This window comes from Choloepus didactylus, chromosome 7 (genome assembly GCF_015220235.1).
Source record: "Choloepus didactylus isolate mChoDid1 chromosome 7, mChoDid1.pri, whole genome shotgun sequence".
Taxonomy (NCBI): Eukaryota; Metazoa; Chordata; class Mammalia; order Pilosa; family Megalonychidae; genus Choloepus; species Choloepus didactylus.
The window spans coordinates 148,991,088-149,011,951 of record NC_051313.1 but is presented as its reverse complement, the minus strand read 5'-3'; the positions used below and the strand labels follow the sequence as shown (position 1 = coordinate 149,011,951).

Here is a 20,864-nt window from a genome sequence, read left to right as displayed (position 1 = left end):
CGCGCTTTTTATTTTGGGCTGCACTGAATATCCCGTTTCTGATCACAAGTATGCTGCATCAGTTACTTTAAGAAAAATAAGAGAAACAGTTACCTGTGCTGCACCCCCAAAAACCGATTCACGTGGCTGGGAGTGGGCACAGGGGCACTTAAAAAAAAAAACAAAAAAACCTTGATTGTGATGCACAGTGGGGCTGGGAGCCTCTCCTACAGTGAGTAGTGATTGCCTCAGATGTATCAACTGTAACTCTTGTATATTGCTTCATAATTCTTTGTTTTTATCAGGCTGATCTTGTTTAGGTTATAGGAAATTATAATTAATTACCTAGAGTTGATTTAAAGCTACACAGTCTCATTAAGTGGTTCTTTGCCTTGGTCTCAAACAGTATTTTTCTTTTTAAGTCTCTTCATTGCTTCTCATACCAAATATGTTTAGATTGGTTCTCTCTGAAAAATAAGCTATTAAACAGTCTGATTTTAATTGGAAAAAAGTCACAGCTTATGTTCTTTTATTTTTGCTGTTAGTTTTCCAAATGCTTCCTAATCTTAGAAGTTCTCTCGGGTTTTTAACTTCATTTCACAATTTTCCATTCGTCTGCCTTTGGTGTATTTCTAGCAGTCCTGAGTTACTTAGCAGTTTCAGGTAGTTATTTGTACGTTTTAGCACTAAACTGGCTCTGATGCGGCCTCTGTACTCAGGTTTCCTTTTGCTCTTTAAGGATGCATCGTCTGCGGGATGTTTTCCAAGGGCTGGTTCTCTGCCAGGAGCCCCACAGCCCAGTGGAAGCTCAGGCCCCCTCGCCCGGCTCTGGGTGGCTTCTTGCATGCTGGAGTGCTCGATGAGTTATCATGAGACGGCATCGGAGAAGAGGCTGGTTGTTAGGGGGTTCTTGCCCTGTAGGGTTGAGAACTTGAATAAAAGGTTTGAGGAAGAGTAGTTTGGTAGGGGATTGGCTACTGACCACGTGCAGAGGCAAAACCAGACCCAGAGAAGCTATGGGGCCATCAGAGGAGTCAAGATATAGGAAAATAACTCTGAAAATCAGGCAACTCAAGAAAAACCTGCAAAGGCTGGCTTCAGGCATGGTTCACCCACCAGATGTCAGCGTGAAGGGAGTGAAGGGCCACGTGGAGCAGCCCCTCACGTGGCCCAGTGAGGACGCAAGGCAAGGCCATGCAAGGGCCCGAGTCAGGACCATGGCCCGATGTCCATGGTCCCCTGCACCCCCTGCCTCCCAGGGTGGCTGTGAGCTGTGGAGGGGACAGGATAAAGATGTCCTTGTCAGGAGGCAGCAAGTCAGGAAAGTATGCAAATTTGATTGGTGAGAGCTTGAATTCCAGATTGCTTCATTTGGCAAATGCATCCTAGTGTCAGATGATGTGCTGGAGCTGAAGTTACAGAGGCACCCACCCATCCACATGGGAGCTGCACAGCCAGTGAGGTGTGTGCCCAGCGGGGTCGGCTGGGAGAACCCGGCCCCAGGCCCCAAACACAGCAGGCACTCGAGAAGGGAGGTCCTGGGCAGCATTCTCGGGCTGTCTGAATGCTACCCACCGTGTACTGGCCCAGGACACTGACCACATCACCTAAACTCGAGGCAGCGTTCTCTATTTTCTCCTGCCCTGTTCTGGTTAAAATAAATACCAGTTGGTTCCCACTGACCCAATTCTGTATCCCAGTTTGCAAAGCGCTCTCATGCAGAGGTAGAGATGCTGTCCACCAGGGAGAGGAAAACCCACCACCTCCTCCTCCTGCCCCCTCTGAATTTGGGGGGTAGACAGAGAACCCCAGAGTAAGGATCAGACTCACCATAAAGTAGTCCACTATTCTGAAATGATTACAGAAGCAAGACCCAGCATGGGAAAGGATTGCTGTAGCCGCTGAAGTACGACACAGACCGCTGGGACATTCGGAGCTTGGGGTGGCTCTGATAGTGTGGCCCCAGGCAGATGTATGATGTCTGGGGGAAGGTGGTAGTTCCTAGCTTGTTTATGGGACCCACAAGGTTGGCCGGCTTCACTCCCGGTGACTTGCCTGTGTGCAGAAGCAACAGTGCTCAGCTAGCCACTGGAACATGGGGTTGGGGTAGGGTGGGGGGCATCTGCCCTAGTGGCCAAGTCCATGGGGTGGGCATGCCAGGGGAGATGTGCTTGTGCTGCAGGAGCTGGGTGGGCTCATTTCTGAATGAAGTCTTTTATATTTCCGTTTAGTTACATGACATCTGTATCATGAAGGGGCTCAATGTCTTAAATGGCTGTTTTTCTAATACAATGTAAAAAAAAAAAAAATCAATGTCCCACAAAGCAGAGCTTTGAGGGGCCCCAGTGGTGACATAAAAAATGGGCATGCAGTTGGTCTCCAAATCCCAAATTCAGAGCCACAGGTGGTCCTCGGGCATGTCCACACTTGCTTGGCTGTAGGAGTGGGCCCCCAACCCAGGTTAGGGCTGCTGTCCTGTTGGGGTGCCCGTGAGGGGTCTACCAGGGAGATGCTGTGTGAACCGGGAGATTCCATCTGCACCCTCCACCCCACACCCCTGCAGGGTGGACGGGCAGGGAAAGATTGTCCCCCGGTGGATGTCCAGGAAAGATTTGTCTGTGCCCTAACGGGTCAGGGGTGGAATCCCCCCAGCACAATTAGATTTGATAGAATCGAGTTTGAGGTTCCATTGGCGGAAGGTGTTGCCCATTTAAACTAGGAGAGAGACGATGAGGTTGAAAGTGAACCTGAAACTCCAAAGACAGATTTTTGAGTAAGCATAAAGATTTGGGTGTGATCTGCAAAACTGTGGGGTTGAATAAATGGCCCAAAGAAGTGCTGAACGAAAGAAAAGGATTGGGCAGAGAACACAGAGCACCAGCTAAGAGCTTTGGAGCGACAAGCACATGGTATTTTCTCGCTGCAGTTGTTGAAACGTCTACTGGGGTCTTTGCTCTTGAAGTGGGGAGGACTAGGAAGCAAGTCCAGGAGCTTTGCCATGGGGGTTGGTTTATTAGTAAGTTCCTCATGGGAGAACCTGGCTGGTGAAGTACACAGCATGTTAGGAAGGTGGTGTTTGATCTGTTTCTTCCGGTTTTTTCATTTGTGTATTCTCCTATTTTACCTTACTAAATTTGTCACAGGATTCACCCTTTCACTGGGTAGTGGTAGTAGTGGTTTGTTGATTTCAAAAACCTGAATCCTAGATTTATATATAAAAATTCATGGACTTTTATCTTCCTTCCTTTCATTCGCACTCCTTAGGCTTGTTTTTATTTGTCTCCTGACTTTGTTCTCTTAGATACTTATTTTCATTTATGCTTCTTATAAGAAAGAAAACGTTTGTCATAATGAATTAGACCGCCAGAATGATCTTGAATTTTTGTCCTGCTAAAAAAAATATCTAATTTGCTATTGTTTTTTTTCTTTTTCTTTTTTAATGCAATTTTATTGAAATGTATTCACATACCATACAGTCATCCAAAGAGTACAACAGTTGTTTACAGTATCATCATGTAGTTTTGCATTCAACACCACAGTCAATGTTTGAACATTTTCATTCCTCCAAAAACTAAAAATAAAAGTAAAAATAAAACTAAAAAAGAATACCCAAAACATCCTTTACCCCTTCTCCCCCCATTATTCATTTACTTTTTGTCCCCATTTTTCTACTCATCTGTCCATACACTGGACAAGGATACTGGATTGCAGTTCAAAAGTTTCCGGTATTTCCTTCTAGCTGTTCTAATAGACTAAAAACTATAAAGGGGTATCTATATAATGCATAAGAATAACCTCCAGAATGACCTTTCAACTCCATTTGAAATCTCTTAGCCACTGAAACTTTATTTTGTTTCATCTCTCTTCCTCTTTTTGGTCCAAGAAGACTTTCTAAATCCCACAATGCTGGGTCCAGGCTCATCCCCAGGAGTCATGTCCCACGTAGGGGGGAGGACAGTGAGTTTATCTGCAGTGTTGTCTTAGAGAAAGAGGCCACATCTGAGCAACAAAAGAAGTTCTCTGGGGGTGACTCTTAGGCACAATTATAAGTAGGCTTAGCCTCGCCTTTGCAGTAACATCCTTCATAAGGGCAACTTCCAAGACCAAGGGCTCGGCCTACTAAACTGGTAGTCCCCAGTGCTTGTGAGAATACAGGAATTCCCCAGCTGGGCAAGTTTAATATTTCCACATTTTCCCTAGTCCCTCAGGGGGTTTTGCAAATACTTTTTATTCTGTGCCCAAATTACTCTGGGATCTATTGGGATTTCATGCTAATCTGTACAAACCAACCAAATCTCCCTCCCTATGCAAGGTTCAGTGTAATTATGGTGTTTGAATAAACTGATCTTACAAGTTTAATTATATGGTGTGCTACAGAAAATACAGATTTTGAACGAAATAGACATCTCTTCCTTTGGTTTCACACAGAAGTTGAAGTTTTATCATCCTTTACCCTTGAGTCTGATTTACCTTAGTCCTAACCAAGTCCATTTCGTTCATATCTCTTTAATGGTCCAATCTGTTTTTCAGCTTCTTTAATAGTTGCTGTATGGGTGATGCTGACATTCGTAGCTGCCCAACTCTGGCTCTGAGTCTCAGGTGTTTTTGATCAACTGTTGGCGTGAAATATTTAAAGGTGTTTGGAAAGGTATTTGGGAAGCTTTACATGATTGTTAACTTGGTGCGCAACTGGGAAGAAATTTCTTTGTGATTTGGCCAAGAAGTTACTATTTCCTGCTTTTAGTTAATTAAACAAATATGCAGTCTGTGCAGGTTCATTATTTGCCCATATATTTTACTAGTTCTGGTGTTCTTCATTCCTTTGTAAAGATCCACATTTCATCTGGTATCATTTTCCTTCTGTCCAAAGACATTCCTTTAACATTTCCTGTAGTACAGGTCTATGTGGAGACAAAATCTCTCAGCTTTTTTTCTGGAAAAGATTTTATTTCACCTCTTTTTTTTTTTTTTCAGTATTGTATTTATTATAAGAAGTCATACAGAATGCACAATATAAATATTAACCAGGAGGCAGGAAGTCTTCACGAGAGGTGCTTATTAGTTCTTAGAGCTGCTACAACAAATTGTCACAACCTGGGTGGCTTAAAACAACTGAAATTTATTTTCTCAACAGTTCTGGAAGCCACAAGTCCAAAATCAAGGTGTCAGCAAGGTACACAGCCTCTGGATGCTCTGGGAGGATACCTTCCTTGATATTTCCAGCTTCTGGCGGCTGTTGGCATTCCTTGGTTTCCTTGGCTTGCGGCCACATCAGTCACTCCAATCTCTGTCTCCTTGGCCACATTTCCTCCTCTTCTCCTCTGGGTGCCTCTGTTAAGGGCACTTGTCATTGGATTTAGAGCCCACCTAGATAAACCTGGTGTCACAGCCCGAGGGGGCTTTACCAGTTAAAAGACCAAAGAAAATGCCCAGCATCTGCTGAAACATGAACTTTATTTAGGGCTTACTCACAGGGAGGCAGAATTTAAATGGCTTTTCTATTACCGGACAGGTACCGCCTTCACAGGGAAAATCGGCCATGCGATTCAGAGAACAGCAAGCCCTTTTATATGGGTTTTAGACAAAGACATTTCTAAGGGTGGGGGGAGCACAGATGCAGGAACAGGTCACTTTGACTTGAGGGGTGGTGCAGGAAAGACTAGAATAACACTTGAACAATTACGTTTTGCTCTTTTTGTGAGACTGAGAGTCTCACACTTCCTGTCTGCTTCCCATAAAGTTACATTTGAAGGTCAATTTACCCTTTTTCTCCTTACTGGCTTACAAAGACAATAGGTTAAACATTTAGCTGCCTTGGTCATGCAGACTGTTGTGCACCAAAGATCTGCAGGCCTGTTCTGCTCAGGCCATGGCTTGCCACACCTGGATGCTCTCGTCATCTCAAAATCCTTAACTTAATCACATCTGCAAATACTCTTTTTCCAAATAAGGTCACATTCATAGGTTCTGGGGAGTAGGAAATGGACAGACATATCTTTTGGGGGTGGGACACCATTCAACCCACTATAAGGCATATCTTACTTAAGCTAACAATATAGAAAGGTCTGTATCTATACCCAGAATAGATTCAGAGGTGATTCTTTACTTCACACACACACACACAAAAAATTACCATAGAATTCTTCTAAATACCAAGTTCTCCTATGACATTTAAAATAAATTTCAAATTATAAACATATGATCCCCCCAACTTTTCATAAATATGAAAAATCTTTTATTTCTGGATTTCGGGTCAAGTTTAAGATCAGTGACGACAATTAAGAGGCAAGACCTAATTTGGATCACCTCTGTTTTTGAAGGACATTTATGTATAGGTTGACTGTTTTTTTTTTTTAAACATTTTAAACATGTCATTCTCTTCTTTCTTTGTCTTGCATAGGTTCTGAAGAGAAGTGTGCAGTCATCCTTATTTTGTTATGTTTGTGATTTTTTTTTTTTTTTTTTTTTTTTTTTTGGCTCTACCTCCTTTAAAGGTTCTCTATTTATCACTGCTTTTCAACAGATTATCATGGGCCTTGGTCAGGTTTTCTTTGTGTTTATCCTGATTGGTAATTGTTAAGCTGCTTTGATCTGCAGGGCTTACAGTTTTCATCAAATCTGGAAAACTTTCAGCCATTATTTTTACAAATGTTTTTACACATCTCACCCCTTTCTTGAATTCAAATTACACATTTACACTTGATGTTCTCTCACAGGGCATTTGGGCTCTGCGTTTTGTTTTTTGTGGTTTTTTTCTTTTTTTGTTCCTGTCTCTTTTCTCTCTAGGCTTCATTTTGATAGAGTCTATTGCTTTCTCTTTAAATTCGCTGATCTTTTTTCTTTAGTGTCTAATATGTTAAACCCTATCCAGGGAAATTTTTATTTCTAATCCTCCGTTTCTTTATTTTGTTCAGCTTGTTCTCTAAATCCTTGAATACACTGAGATTTTTTATAACAGTGATTGAAAAATGTCCTTTTCTGCTAAGTTCTGTCATGTCATTTCTGGATCTCTTTCTAGTTGCTGGTTTTTCTCTTGGTGATGGGTCCCATTTGCCTGCTTCTTTACATGCACAATACGTTTTGATTGATTACGTCACTTTTACATTTTTGGGTACTGGGTTTTTTCTTGTGCTTTTAATAAGTGTTAGATTTGTTCTGGCAGGAAATAGTTCATCGCAGATCAGCTTGATCTTTTCCAGGCTTGTGTTTAGCCTGATAGTGCAGTTCTAGAGCATCCTTTATTCTAGAACATGTGTAGTACCTCTTCTGGGGTCTCTGCTGAATGCCCCATGTATTCAGTTAAGGGCTGGTCTCCTGGCCCTATGTGAACTCTGAGAATCACTCAGTTTACACGTCTGCAGTAACTGTTCTTGCCTCAAAAGTTGGTCTTGGCCCAGCCTTGTGGATTTTCACGCTGTGCATCCACCAAAACCCAAGGAGGTCCTCTGCAGCTTTGGAACGCTTTCCCTGTGTGGCTCCCCCCTCTCCAGGGCCCTGTCCCCACCAAGGACAGCCTGTGGGGCCGTGTTTGGGTTCCCTCTCCCTCCACCTGCAGCAGAAGGCCAGGCCTGCTGTTAGACTCACCCTGGGAGCAGAGTCCTGTCTTGCCTCTTACCCACTGTCCGGAAGTGGTTGTTTCGTATATTTTGTTCAGTTTTCTAGTTGTCAGGGCAGGCAAAGAAGTCCGGACACTTAATAAATACTCTGTTTCAGTTGTAAGTTTAAGTCACGTTTCTCTTCCAGGACACCTGCACTTTGGAAAGCAGTTGGCTTTTTAACAGGTTAATCGTGCATGTTAGAGGGTATCATTCTGGCTCTCAAACATGTGAAAAAGGGAAAAAAAAATATTAGGAGTGACACCAACCTAGTTTCTTTTTTTCCCCTTAGCTGAATTTTATGCCAGTGAGTCTTGGTAAAGCATTGTGTAGCCTCTGAATTCAAATCCCGAAGGAACTTACCCGTCACCGAGGCAGCGTCCATGCTGTATTTTCCTAAGGGTTGTTGGCCCAGTGAAGTGAGTCACACTGAATTTTAACACAGTTTGTACAGTGGAGAATATTTTTTCCTGGAATTAGTCAGCTTTCTGTTGAGTCATTAGCAGTCGATTCTGCTCAGAAGTGAAGAGTGTATTGTCTGTGGATTGGCTTGAGGTAATCAGCTGCGTGCCGTTTGGCAGGTCACTTAACTTGTCATCTGTAAAGTGAGGGAGCTGGTCTCCGTGAACTTAGGGTCCCTTCCGTTCATTTATTCAACAAATATTTGCCACGTGTTCTGAGCCCTGGGGATATGTTAGTGAGCGAGGCAAACACGGGCCCTGCTGTCACGGACCTTAGTGGAGCCAGCAGACAATAAATGCTATAAACAAAAATCAAATGAGAAAGAAAGAAAACACTTTGAGGGGAAGCGCTACAGAGAAAACACACCTGGGTGGTGTGCGACAGTGAGCGGGGCGGGGCCAGCGTTCAGTGGCTTGGTCAGAGAAAGCCCTTTGAGGAGGTGCCCTTTGAGCCGCAGCCCAGATGAGCAGAAGACGCTGGCCATCTGCAGCTCTTGGGAAGGAGCTTTCTGGGCAGAGGGCACGAGGAGGGACGAAGATGCCAAGGCGGGCACACAGCTGGATGGCGAGAGGAAGCCACAGTGCATTGCAGCGAAAGAGGGGTGATGGGAGGGGAGTAGGCAGTGCCAGCCCGGTGCCTGGGCCTGCTCTACCCACCTCAGCAGATGTCCCCTGCTCTGCAGCAAGTGGATGGCTCAGGGTCCCAGCAATCACCTTGGTGAGACCCCAGGGTCTGGAGTCATCAGGGACCTTCGTGGCACTAGTAAGCCTGCACGGCTGTCTCCAGGAGGCTGCAGGCCGCCAGGTGCAGCTGTCTCATTAGCATGAGCCCAGATGAACCCATTTCTAAATTTGCAGAAGCATGGAGAGCGCCACCAGAGCTGGTGCTCCAAATAGAATGGGGGGCTTTTCCTGAAGCTCATGTCTAAAGGCTGCATGGACCCCAGGGCCCAGAAATCCTGCCTCCGTGGAAGGTTGCCACCAGGCACAGTTCAAGGGATGTGCGGCTTTTGAAACAGAGAAAGGAAAGAGGCTGTGAGAAGCCAGTGGGCTTCATCCTGGTGGGCAGTGACTACCTGGCGCTCAGCGTGCCTGCCCCTGTCATTGAGATTAGTCTTACTGTGCATTGATGCGGCACCTATTAAACATTAAATTCGGGTTAAGTAACTCTTAGAGAGCCGAGCATCTCCCCTTTGTGTGGTCAGCATCCGTGTTGCAGGCTACAAGTGCAGGCACCCCCTCCTGTCCGCCACCTCACGTGACCTCCCTGCTTGTCTCTGCACAGAATTTTTTTTTTTAATATTTTTAGTTTTTATTGAGATTGTTCTCAAGCCATACAACTATCCAAAGATCCAAAGTGTACAATCAGTTGCCCATGGTGTTTGTCATACAGCTGTGCATCCATCACCGCAATTTTTTTTTCAGTTTTTAGAACACTTTCATTACTCCAGAAAAGAAATAAAGACAAAAAAAAGGAAACTCAAATCCTCCCGTACTCCTAACCACTCTCCCCCTCCATTACTGATTCATAGTATTGGTATAGTACATTTGTTACTGTTGATGACAGAATGTTAAAATACCACTAACTGTAGTACATAGTTTGCAATAGGTATATTTTTTTTCCTATTTGCCCCTTTATTAACTTCTAGTTATAGTGTCATACATTTGTTCTAGTTCATGAGAGAGATTTCTAATATTTGTGCAGTTAATCACAGACATTGTCCACCACAAGATTCACTGTTTTATACATTCCCATCTTTTAACCTCCAACTTTGCTTCTGGTGACACATGGGACTCTGAGCTTCCCCTTTCCACCACATTCATGCACCATTCAGCACTGTTAGTTATTCTCACAACGTGCCACCATCACCTCTGTCCATTTCCAAACGTTTAAGTTCACCCTAGTTGAACGTTCTCATAATGAGCAACTGCTCCCCATTCTTTAGTCTTGTTCTATATCCTGGTAACTTATATTTCATGTCTATGAGTTTACATATTATAATCAGTTCCTATCAGTGAGACCCTGCAGTATTTGTCCTTATGTGTCTGACTTATTTCACTCAGTATATTGCCTTCAAGGTTTCTCCATCAACCCATTTTTTTAAGACAGTTTTGTTCACACACCATGCGTTCCGTCTTAAGTAAACAATTGTTGGTTCCTTGTGTAGTCACGTATTTATGTATTCAGCACCATCGCCACTATCTATATAAGGAATTATTTTTGATGCATCTCTCTTCAGATAGGAAAATCATCTTTGTCAGCCGTGACCTAAGTATCAGTATCCTTTCACCTGCAGTGGTATCCCCATGTTCCTTAAAACAGCATTTTAACAAATTCTTGATGTGAACATTTATTTTTTTCATTCAACAGCTTTCCTCTCTCTTTCGTCGTACCCTGTACTCTGGCTCCTGCCCTGAGCACTCTAGTGAAACACTTGCCCAGAGTTACTGATGGCCTCTCCCCTCCCTGCAGCACGTGGCACCTCCTCGTCACCACGGCATCCTCTGTTTCCTTCAGGGAGCCTGGGTCTGGCCTTCTGGCCCCGCAGGTGGCTCTCCCCGCACTCGGGGTTCCCACCTTTGGGTTCCAGCATCACCTGTGGGCACCCGGCTCCTGGGCACCCATCTCCAGCCCTGACGTCTCCCACCCCCAGCACTTCAAACTCCCCATGGAAGCTCCCTTCCTCCCGGTAACCCGGAATCTCCTGTGATCCACGTCTCTGTGCCGGATTTTATCTCCAAGGTGGAGGAGTGGTGGGCAGAAGGATGAAGGAACACAGCAAGTGTAGATCAGCTGAGGCTGTGCTGGGGTGAGAGGAGAAGCAGGCGAGAGAGGGTTGCCGAGGGTAGGTGAGATTGTGGGAAGGGTCCGGTAGAGAAGGAGCAAGGTCAAAGGTGAAAAGAGAAGGGGTCACTGCTAGGCTCCTCAGAAGGTGGGATTTGGCAACATCATGTCTTACTGGTAGCATCTTTACCAAATGCTCTTCCTGTTAAATACTCCAGGTTACAAATCCTTTAGAGGACAGGTCGGCAATTTCTTTCAAGAGGCGCATAATCTTCGAAGGGCTTCTAGGGATCTGTATCCTATAGATTTATTTATTATAGATATATGCATTTATATATTTGTCAGTGTTAGAATGACAAAAATCAAGGTTGTGCATTGCAGCGTTCATCAAAAAATGTATGATATTATTGTTTATTCCAGTGTGGATTGGTAAAATGAATTTCAGTCCATCCATACAGTGCACTGCTGTGCAGCCTCAAAAAAAATATGAAAACTACATCCTGGCAGAAAAAGAACTCCTAGATAACCGACAAATGAGGAAAAGCAAGATATAATAAAGCACTGTGGCCAGTATGCTCCTAGTTGTGTTTAAAAATGGGGGGGGGGGGGCAGGGATGGTGATGAAGAACTAAATATCCATATTTGCTTGTCTATACATAAACTCGAAAAACACGTGTGAGCCCACCCCAGTGACTAACTGGGATTGGGGAGGGAAGGGTACTGGGTGAACAGGGGAAGACACCATAGGTCTTGTTATGTTTTAGATTCTTGAGCCATTTACATATATTATAACCCCTTCAAAGGTTTCAAAAAATTGAATTTTAAAAACTCCAAAGATGAAAATTCATAGTATTATTTCAACCAATGAAATGAAAGTCCAGTTTTTTTCATCAAGAAGATGATTTAGCCTCTGTAAAATTTCCATTCATGAGTCCTTTCCGGGACTTTGAGCTCATTTTCTTTCACTTTGAAGAAGATATTTCTGATTCGTAATTCTTCATAGTGTTCCCCGCAGGGCACGTCTAGCATTGCTAATTTTATTAGGAAAGCCTCATCTAGTTTATGTTTTTTCCCTTTTTTCTCCTCCCAAAGGCTCTGTACATTCATTACCAGGTTAGATGATATGTGTGTGTGTGTGTGTGTATATATATATATATATATATGCAATTCATACAGCTAGGAAGATAATCTACTTGCCTTAAGGCATGAATTTTTACCCTGACATATCTTGGGAACTCCAGTACTGAATGAAGCCCTTGACTTTTTTTTTTTTTTTTTTTTAAGAAGAAATATTGAGTTCAGGAACCTGCATCATAATTAAGACTGATTTAAAAACAGCCACCATGCTGACACTGAGCAGCCATGACTGGTGAGAGAAAATTAGCAGAACATTCCATGTGGGAGAGAGGCTTTCTGCCTTCAGATATTTAAAGGGCTGATTTCAAAAGCATTAGAACTAAGACCCTTGAATGAACCACATAAACACTCACATCCTGGGGCTACCCAAGAAAGAACTGTAAGCGACAGAGTGTCCCACGATGGGGGGCGGCCGTCCAAAGTGGTGGCCCCTCACCACCCCGTAGCCAGCAGACAATGGACGGATGTGTTTATAGAGGTCCACCTCACCTTCAGAAAAAGAAATTTTGACAAGATGGCAGATGGTCTGGGCTCTGATAATTAAGATATTTTCTTGAATCAGTTTCCTTTTTCCTTTTAACTTCTCAAACCTGGGCTGGGTACCCCTTCTGAGACCCGTTCTTTTTAAATTCCATTCTTCAAAAGCCTCAATTTTTGTAGCTGCTTTTCAATAAGTTCCTTCCCATCTTTATTTATTTGGCAAGATATGAGTAAGAGGGTGATTTCTTTGTCAGACTTCAAAGGTAAACAACAGCCCTTAAAAATAGACTTTTTAAAGGTTCTAGTTTTTACCAGTTCTTGCATTAATACATTATATCTTGGATTTGAAATGAGCCTTTTTATGTCATTCGGAGAGTGAAGTGGTGGCAGGCCCTCACAGACCCTGTGATTTCCACCTCTTGGCAGGAACATCTCCGTTCATGGATGCGCTAACAGCCAACGGGACAACCAGCATACAGGCACCTGTCACTGGCGTGTCAGCCGGGAAAAGGAAATTTATTGACGACAGAAGAGACCAGCCTTTCGACAAGCGGTTGCGCTTCAGCGTGAGGCAAACGGAGAGTGCCTACCGATACAGGGACATTGTCGTCAGGAAGCAGGACGGTTTCACCCACATCTTGTTATCGACAAAGTCGTCAGAAAATAATTCACTGAACCCCGAGGTGAGACACCGTTGTGTGGGATGGCTGGTGCTTACTGTTTTACGCCATGTGCTGCTCTGCTTCACTGGCATTCTTCTCTGTGCTCCTTCTAAACCCCTCTCTGGATCATGTCACAAGGCTTCCCAGAAGGGTGGGGCACAGAGGTGAAGCTTATCGGCTCCACCCCTGGTGACTTTTACAACCACAGGGAAGTTGGCACAGTGTGTGTGAGTTAAGTTCCACTTTCGTCTTGGGGATTGGTATTTTCTCTCCCAGGGGGCTGTGATGGGAAAACAGAGCTCTAAGCCATGGAGATGGTAGCTATGTGTCTGTTCTTTCAGCTCCCAAGCCAGGAGCTCTTCATCTGGAGGGTGTGGGGTGCCCAGGGAGCCTGCGAGCTCCCTGAATTTGTATATAAAATGTGTGCATGCGTGCGCTTTTCCTTAGCTTCCGATAGATTCTTGAAGGGTTCTTTGCTCCAGTGAGATGAAACACCCTGAGTCCTTGCATGTACTTTCACGCACTTTATGTCATTCCTAGGCTTTAGATAGTCTTCAGCATCGGAGCAGAGCTTCCCACTGTGGTGACTTCATCACACTGATTGCCAGTAGCACCTGTAAAAGGCGCTTCCGGGACCACAGGAGACCAGTGGTCACAGGCTTGAGAATGAATTCTGCCAAGGATCTAGAATTGGGAGTATTTGAACCTGCGCTAAACTTGACCAGAATTCTAAGTTCTAGTGGTTGTTTATTTCCACTTGTCAGCAGCTAGGTCAAGTTTCTTCCAGAACAGAAAACCAAATTATAGAAAGTCTGTGTGGCTGGCCAGCCTCACAAACAAGTTTCAGGGCTCATCCCCAGGACATTTTTAGACTGCACAGTCTCTTTGATTCCCTGCTTGGCTGGTTATATTTAAAAAGCTTCATAGAGATTACTTAAAACTGGTTTCGTGCCCTTCTAAAACTACCCCTCCATGCCGATGTGCTTGTACTCACTGCACTATAAGCACGAAGCTATTTGGAAACTTCTGTCCTAAGCGTGGTAGGCTGGCTAAAAAGAAAAACGGAACCAAACTGTTTTCTTTGAACTGGTTGCATGTGCCACCTGCTGTCCAAACTGTAGAAACACCAAGTGGCTGTAGTACATAACTCACCTTATCTACCAAGAGCCCGCTGGCCTGGAGTATTGAGGTAACTTAGACCCACCTGTCTTTCTCATGATGCCCTATTTATGGTTAGTTCCACTCTGCCCCGGGCGTTCCCAATCTCAGGATATAGGAAATAAGCAATTTGCAAATTATCTAAAATCAGGGTAAATGTAGGGAGCAATATCAGGCTATGAATGCATTTTCTGTACATCTAAATTATCCAATACTAAAATGCTTTTAGATTCTGTATCCAAAATACTCTTCACCACTTTACCTTCCGATACCTTCCAGGTGATGAAAGAAGTGCAAAGCGCCCTGCACACAGCGGCAGCCGACGACAGCAAGCTCGTGCTGCTCAGCGCCGTAGGCAGCGTCTTCTGCTGCGGGCTTGATTTTATTTATTTTATCCGGCGTTTAACAGATGACAGAAAGAGAGAAAGCACTAAAATGGCAGAAGCTATCAGGTACATCAACAGGGTATATTTTACATGTCGCCATGGGTGTTTCGGTTTTGTTTGGGTGCAGTGCTTTTGTTTATTTTGTTTACTGTGCAATCCCTGATAGAATGGCATTGTGAATACAGTACACATCGCCTTCCACTGAGGGACACTAGCAGCAAAGTTAATTAAATCATCTGTCTTTTCTATGAGTCTGGCATTAATTATGGCTTGCCTTGGGCAAATAACCGATTTCAAGGCTGGCCTAAACCCAGGGAGCCCTTAGTGGATGTGCTAATAATGATTAGAGAATATGGTAATGGATAGCCAGCATCTCCATAATTTGTTTTATGAGCTTATTCTGTCTCAACCCTTAAGTAAAGATCCGTTCTTTTCCTAATAATTACTTACCATTTGCTTGACTCTAAAATAAATTCATTAGGCTTCAAGACAAGCTAGTCCCATAACATCACATGAAAAGATTTTTTTTAATACAAGTTCATATTCAAACTTCAGTTGCAGCTACCTAGAAAATGAGAAAAGTGAAAGTAAAAGCCCCCCTTCTCTCACACCCACCCAGAGGTATCCACAGTTAATTTGTATATCTTCCCCAAACTTTTTCTGAACATTTTCAGATCTGTATTTCAAATATACAAACAAATAATATGGACTTATTTTTAGTTCTGTTAAATAATGGAATTATACCATGTATTGTTTTGCAACTTTCTTTTTAAACTTAACAGTATGACTGAAATATTTCCATTTTCCCTGTTGGATTTTCCACTGCTGTAGCACAGCAGTGCAGAAAAGCTGAAATCTAACTGCTGTAAGTATATCTAGATACATATTTTGTTTATATCCTCACTTAGGCTGATTACTATATGTATAATTAGAAGTATCTAATTGTTCAGAGATGAATCATCTTTAAAGTAAATAAATCCCCTTCACCAACCAGAAAGACCATTCCTCTCTCCTGCTCAGCTCCCTCACACACGTGGCTACCTGACCCCATAAAAGCCTCTGTGTTTGCCTTTAGCATTTACAGAAGGAGGAAAACATGATTCAAAGAGATGCAGATTTGCACAAACGGCAGTAAAATTGGCTGGCTTTTCTCCAGAAACTCCAGATATTTGGCGAGATGAAGTTGAGCTTCTTTGGGTGGTTGATGGGATCCGCCTGGCTAAGCCCCCCCGGGACTGACCTGGGGTGCCCAGGCATTCTGGTCCCCTGAACAGCTCCAGAGGCGCAAGTCAGGACTGCGGGGGCCTGGGGTGGGGCCTGGGTGGGGCTGGCGCCTCTTGACAGCTTCCCCCCACCCAGGGCTCTGACAGGCGCCGCCCTCAGTGCCCATTGGAGGAGCCCTGGAACCCCACACCTCGGGTTACGGGGCATTGCCTTTGGCCTTTTGTGACATGTTTAACTGTTTGCAGAACTAACCTATTTTCTCAGACTATGTACGCATGCATTTAGGGGGTTATCTATTCTTTGCTCCCTGGGAACTTTATTTTTTTAGACCATCCTTCTCCCCCTCCCCCCACAAATAATTTGAAACTATGTAATCTGATTTTTTTTCCTGATCTCCTAAATAATCTCAAATTTGTGGCATACTATCTAGATAGGACTATCTTGTTACTCAATTTAAAACAAAACTGCCTGACCACTGCCCATAATTCCATGAAGGATTGACTGTGTCTCTTAAGACAACTTATAGATATTCCCAGTGACTAACCCAGCCCCTCCTTTCAGGATGAATTACATGAATTTAACTTGCAGTTTTCAAACAGGAGCCCCCTCTAACCATCATCCTCTGTATAATTCCCTAAGGCGACACTAAATTTGTGCTTTGGGACACTGCTGTAATGACAGAACTTAGCAGCCAATGCCCTCGGGTTTCAGGCTGGCTTTTCTCTTATGGACGTGCCCCTGGCTTTTCTCTTATGGACGTGCCCCACTCCTCTTCTAAATCCCGTCACCTCAGCCTAGATCTGCTCACCCTCACCGTGTTGAGCAGCCGTTGGCAGTGCTTAAGGCTTGAGCTGTCGGGACTAGAAAAAGCAGAAGACAGACACACCAGGACGAATTTAAATAGAGATCTCATCTGTTGAACTCTTAGGTAACGTCAAACATTTGCTTTCTTCCGCTACCCACTTCTGATCCTTCTCCCACTTGTCTTGTCCCTCTCCACTCCCCATGTGCTCTCCCCCACCCGACCACCCCAAAAAGCCAAATTGGTATTCTAGTAAAAAGCCAAAGGATGCTCTAGGGAAACCCACTTGTTTCTTCTTTAAATTAATATCTTCTTGTCCATTGTGAATTTATTTTAAAATACTCTGGCAGGATCAGAAAAATAATTAGTTACGCTAGATTCACTTAGCCTTTATTCTTGCTCATTTGCATTTAAATTAATTTTTCTATGTGTAAGATTGGCTGACACACATAAAGCTCTTACTGTGTCTACTTTTTGTTTCTGTGATGTTTTAACATAGTCCAGTCTTGTTTAAAACTCCTGAAAACTTGGAGGCAAAGAATTTCACTGCAGCAAGAGTCCATGAGAAAAGCAGGCGGTAGAAAGCTGAGGTTAAACGTTGAGGTTGTCAGGTACCTAGTGCAATTAATTCTTTTATCAGACTTGCTGGTGATAGCCTGTTCTAGTTGGCTGATGCTGCTGGGATGCAAACCACCAGAAATGGACTGGCTTTTACAAAGGGGGTTTATTTGGTTACACAGTTACAGTCTTAAGGCCATAAAGTGTCCAAGGCAACACATCAACAATCAGGGACCTTCGCTGGAGGATGGCCAATGGTGTCCGGAAAACCTCTGTTAACTGGGAAGGCACATGGCTGGCGTCTGCTCCGGAGTTCTGGTTTCAAAATGGCTTTCTCCCAGGACGTTCCTCTCTAGGCTGCAGTTCCTCAAAAATGTCACTCTTAGTTGCACTTAGGATATTTGTCCTCTCTCAGCTACTCCGGAGCAAGAGTCTGCTTTCAACGGCCGCCTTCAAACTGTCTCTCATCTGCAGCTCCTGTGCTTTCTTCAAAGTGTCCCACTTGGCTGTAGCTCCTCTTCAAAACGTCACTCACAGCTGCACTGAGTTCCTTCTGTTTGTCAGCTCATTTATATGGCTCCACTGATCAAGGCCCACCCTGAATGGGTGGGGCCATGCCTCCATGGAAATTATCTCATCAGAGTTATCACCTACAGTTGGGTGGGGCACATTTCCATGCAAACAACCTAATCCAAATGTTCCAACTTAATCCCCACTAGTATGTCTGCCCCACAAGATTGCATCAAAGAATTTGGCTTTTTCTGGGGGACATAATACATTTAAACCAGCATATAGCCTATTTGCAGATTAATGGTAATGTGCAGTTACAGGGGTGATAAAAGCAAAATCATTGGAAGTCAGTTTAGGACGCTGTGCTTTTGACGTCCCCGGGAACCCCAGCAGCCTGCCATGCTGTGCCTCTCCCAGGGAGATCGGCTGAGTCAGGAGCTGGGACTCCCAGAGCAGGCAGGGGATTTGGGGAAAGAACAGCAAGAGGCGAGACCACACAGCTAGGATACGAGCCCATCCCCTCTTGGTCCTAGTGGAGCCTGTTCTAGTCATTCCGGGAGAAGGGGAGAGCGAACTGATAAAAGGCAGCGAACGCTCATAAAATTTAGATACCTGTTGCCTCGCTTTGCCCAAGCAATTCCTTGGCTGTCATTCTGCTGTGATTTTCTAACTTTTTGACAATGTCTGTACATTACTACCTGTTCTCCAAAGGATGGAACAGAATCCTGCTTTGGTTTAATTATAATTCTTTTGTAACTAAATTTTGAGTGAATTATAATCTCTTTCCCTCCCTGTCCTACTCAACCCAGCCTTTAGCTCCATTGACAAAGAATTCCAAGGAAATTGAAATTGAAATTCACTGTGCGGCACTGTGCACATCGGCTCTTTCGTGCATCGAGTGCACGTTTTGACATTTGCTTGCTTTACCCCCTGTGAAAGCAGCAGAAGGATCAGTTTCCAGCTCCCCACTTCTGTTGGGCTTGGTTTGCAGCTCACAGGGCTAATGACCCTGGGAAGTTCAGCTAAATAGAAAAGCACTTCCATGAAAGTTTTCTTTTTCTCCTGGAGAAAATGTGTTTCTCTAAGGACCATGTTCACCGATGACATCTCAGACCTTTCACACACAAGCATGGCCCCATGTGTCCACTGTAAAAGGATGATGATTTCTACTCCAGAGGCTGCTGGCTACGCCAGCCCCTCTCAGGAGTAACCCCCTGTTTCAGATTAAGGTTTTGTCCGAATTCAGTACGTAGAACTAAATGTGCAGTCTTGTCCTCATCTGGGCAAAATAAAATAAAATTATCTTTTTAATTTTAGTTCCAAAAAATTTCTCCGGCCTGTTAAAATCCAAGTTTTAATTTTGTAATATCTGTTTTAGAAAAATATTTTTTTTTTCTTGTATAGAAACATAACGGAACGGTGAGGTGGTGGGGGGCTGCTACCTGGACTAGTTACTTTTACCATTTCTCTGTTACCCTGATTTTTGTAATGCCTTTTGTTTACTCTACCACCCCATCAATGGTTTCCAGATGTTTTTAGCACTGGAACAATTTCTAGTTTGCAGCCTGTTCATAGGAAACAGATAAAAGTAGAGCTTCTCTGGCATCCCTGAAAACGTCTGCTCTGTGTCACGGAGGCCACTTCAGTTACCTTTTCACGAGCAGTCACCACTGAGCCTGGGAAACGTATTTCTGTGTGGCATTGACCCAGAATCCTCAAAAGGCAGCGGAAGCAAAGCACCTTAATGTAGTTTGTCTTCACTTATTTCAAGAGTCTATTTGAAAGGTTATCTGGCTCTCTTTGTATCATTAAAACCCACTGTGATCTTTCTAACAGTGCCTTGGAGGCACTCACTTAGTCTTCATGCACCTCATTCATTTGAATGAGTTAATTCTTGCTCAGTGAAAAGACCCTGCACACGTTGGGGGAGCCTGCTGAGGTCTGCAGAGCTGGCTGCAGGGTGCCTTGTAGACTAGTAGCTGCAACTGGGTGTGCAAGCTGCCAAACTCACCAACCGTCCTCTGTTGGCCCCACACACATACACACACACATACACCCCTCCATGCCTCCCCAACTCCAGAAAACTACGTGCTCTGCTAGGCCTCCGTTTGGGGAGACTATCTAAAAGCTGCCTTAGGATTCAGAGCAGTTTGCCCAAGCTTTTAAATTGCTCAGTTGTCAAGCACATCCAGATTATGTCCATTGCCAAAGATGGGCCTCGGGTGTAGAATCCAGCCTATCAAAGCTTATCATTCCAATGATCTTGTAATTATCTTGTATTTATTTTAAATCATCTTGGTATTTATTGAGGTGTATGTTTGTCCTCTTCTCCATTGTGTTAAATCATAAAAAGAAACGAAAATCGGATTCTTGGAATGGGAAGAAGATGTACACATTCCCAACAGGTTGTGGCCCCAAGCCTACCCTGAATTGATAAGTAGCCCACCTTTCCAGCCTGATCTTAAAACACGTCCAGAAATAGCATTGGCTCGGTGCTGTAAAAGTCCACATCCTCCATGAAGGCCACCCTGTTCCAGTTGTGCTCCCAGTCTACTGGCTCCATACAGTAGACTACAAAACAGTGGGCAGCACAGCATGATCTCGTCTTGTCTGCCCTTCTCATTTGTTGCCCTTGTATCTCCAACCAGCCTGTGAGCTTGCTGTGTCTACATCCCTCCCTGTTGCTCGGTTTAAGTTCAGTTTAAATAAGGGAAATACCTCTTTCCAGATAATCAGTGAGCTGCCCAAGATGACACCACAAGCCCAGACCCACAGCCCTTGGCTTCTGACCCCTCATGCACCATTTCTTGCCCAACACCAGGCAGTCTTGGTATGTTCCTTGCCAGGTTTTCTCTACAGCAGCTTCTTGACTGCTCACATGAAGCCCTCAGTGTTGGACTGGGCTCCTTAGGCCTCAAAGAGAGGACAGGTTGATGAGCAATACATATTGGTTTTAGAGTCCAAGAGCCAGCCTGCAAATACAAAAGCAGCAGTTTCAACCCTGACCTTCACGTAGGTGCCATAGCAGCAGCCAGCTCGTGTCTGCAGGATGGTGCCCGGGTTGGCATTAAAGCCTCACAACTCACCACAGGTAAATCCACAGTCCATAGTTTCTGGGAGGAACCCC

General features: G+C 44.2%; 1 protein-coding gene across 1 annotated transcript in view; it reads left to right on the top strand.

Moving 5' to 3' along the window:
- The window catches only part of CDYL (chromodomain Y like), a 208,278-nt gene that overhangs the window by 179,070 nt on the left and 8,344 nt on the right, over nt 1–20,864 (top strand). The window contains exons 3-4 of the mRNA XM_037842391.1: nt 12,864–13,120; nt 14,537–14,709. Coding sequence (XP_037698319.1) covers nt 12,864–13,120; nt 14,537–14,709 — 430 coding nt within the window. The remainder of the gene's footprint in view (nt 1–12,863; nt 13,121–14,536; nt 14,710–20,864) is intronic.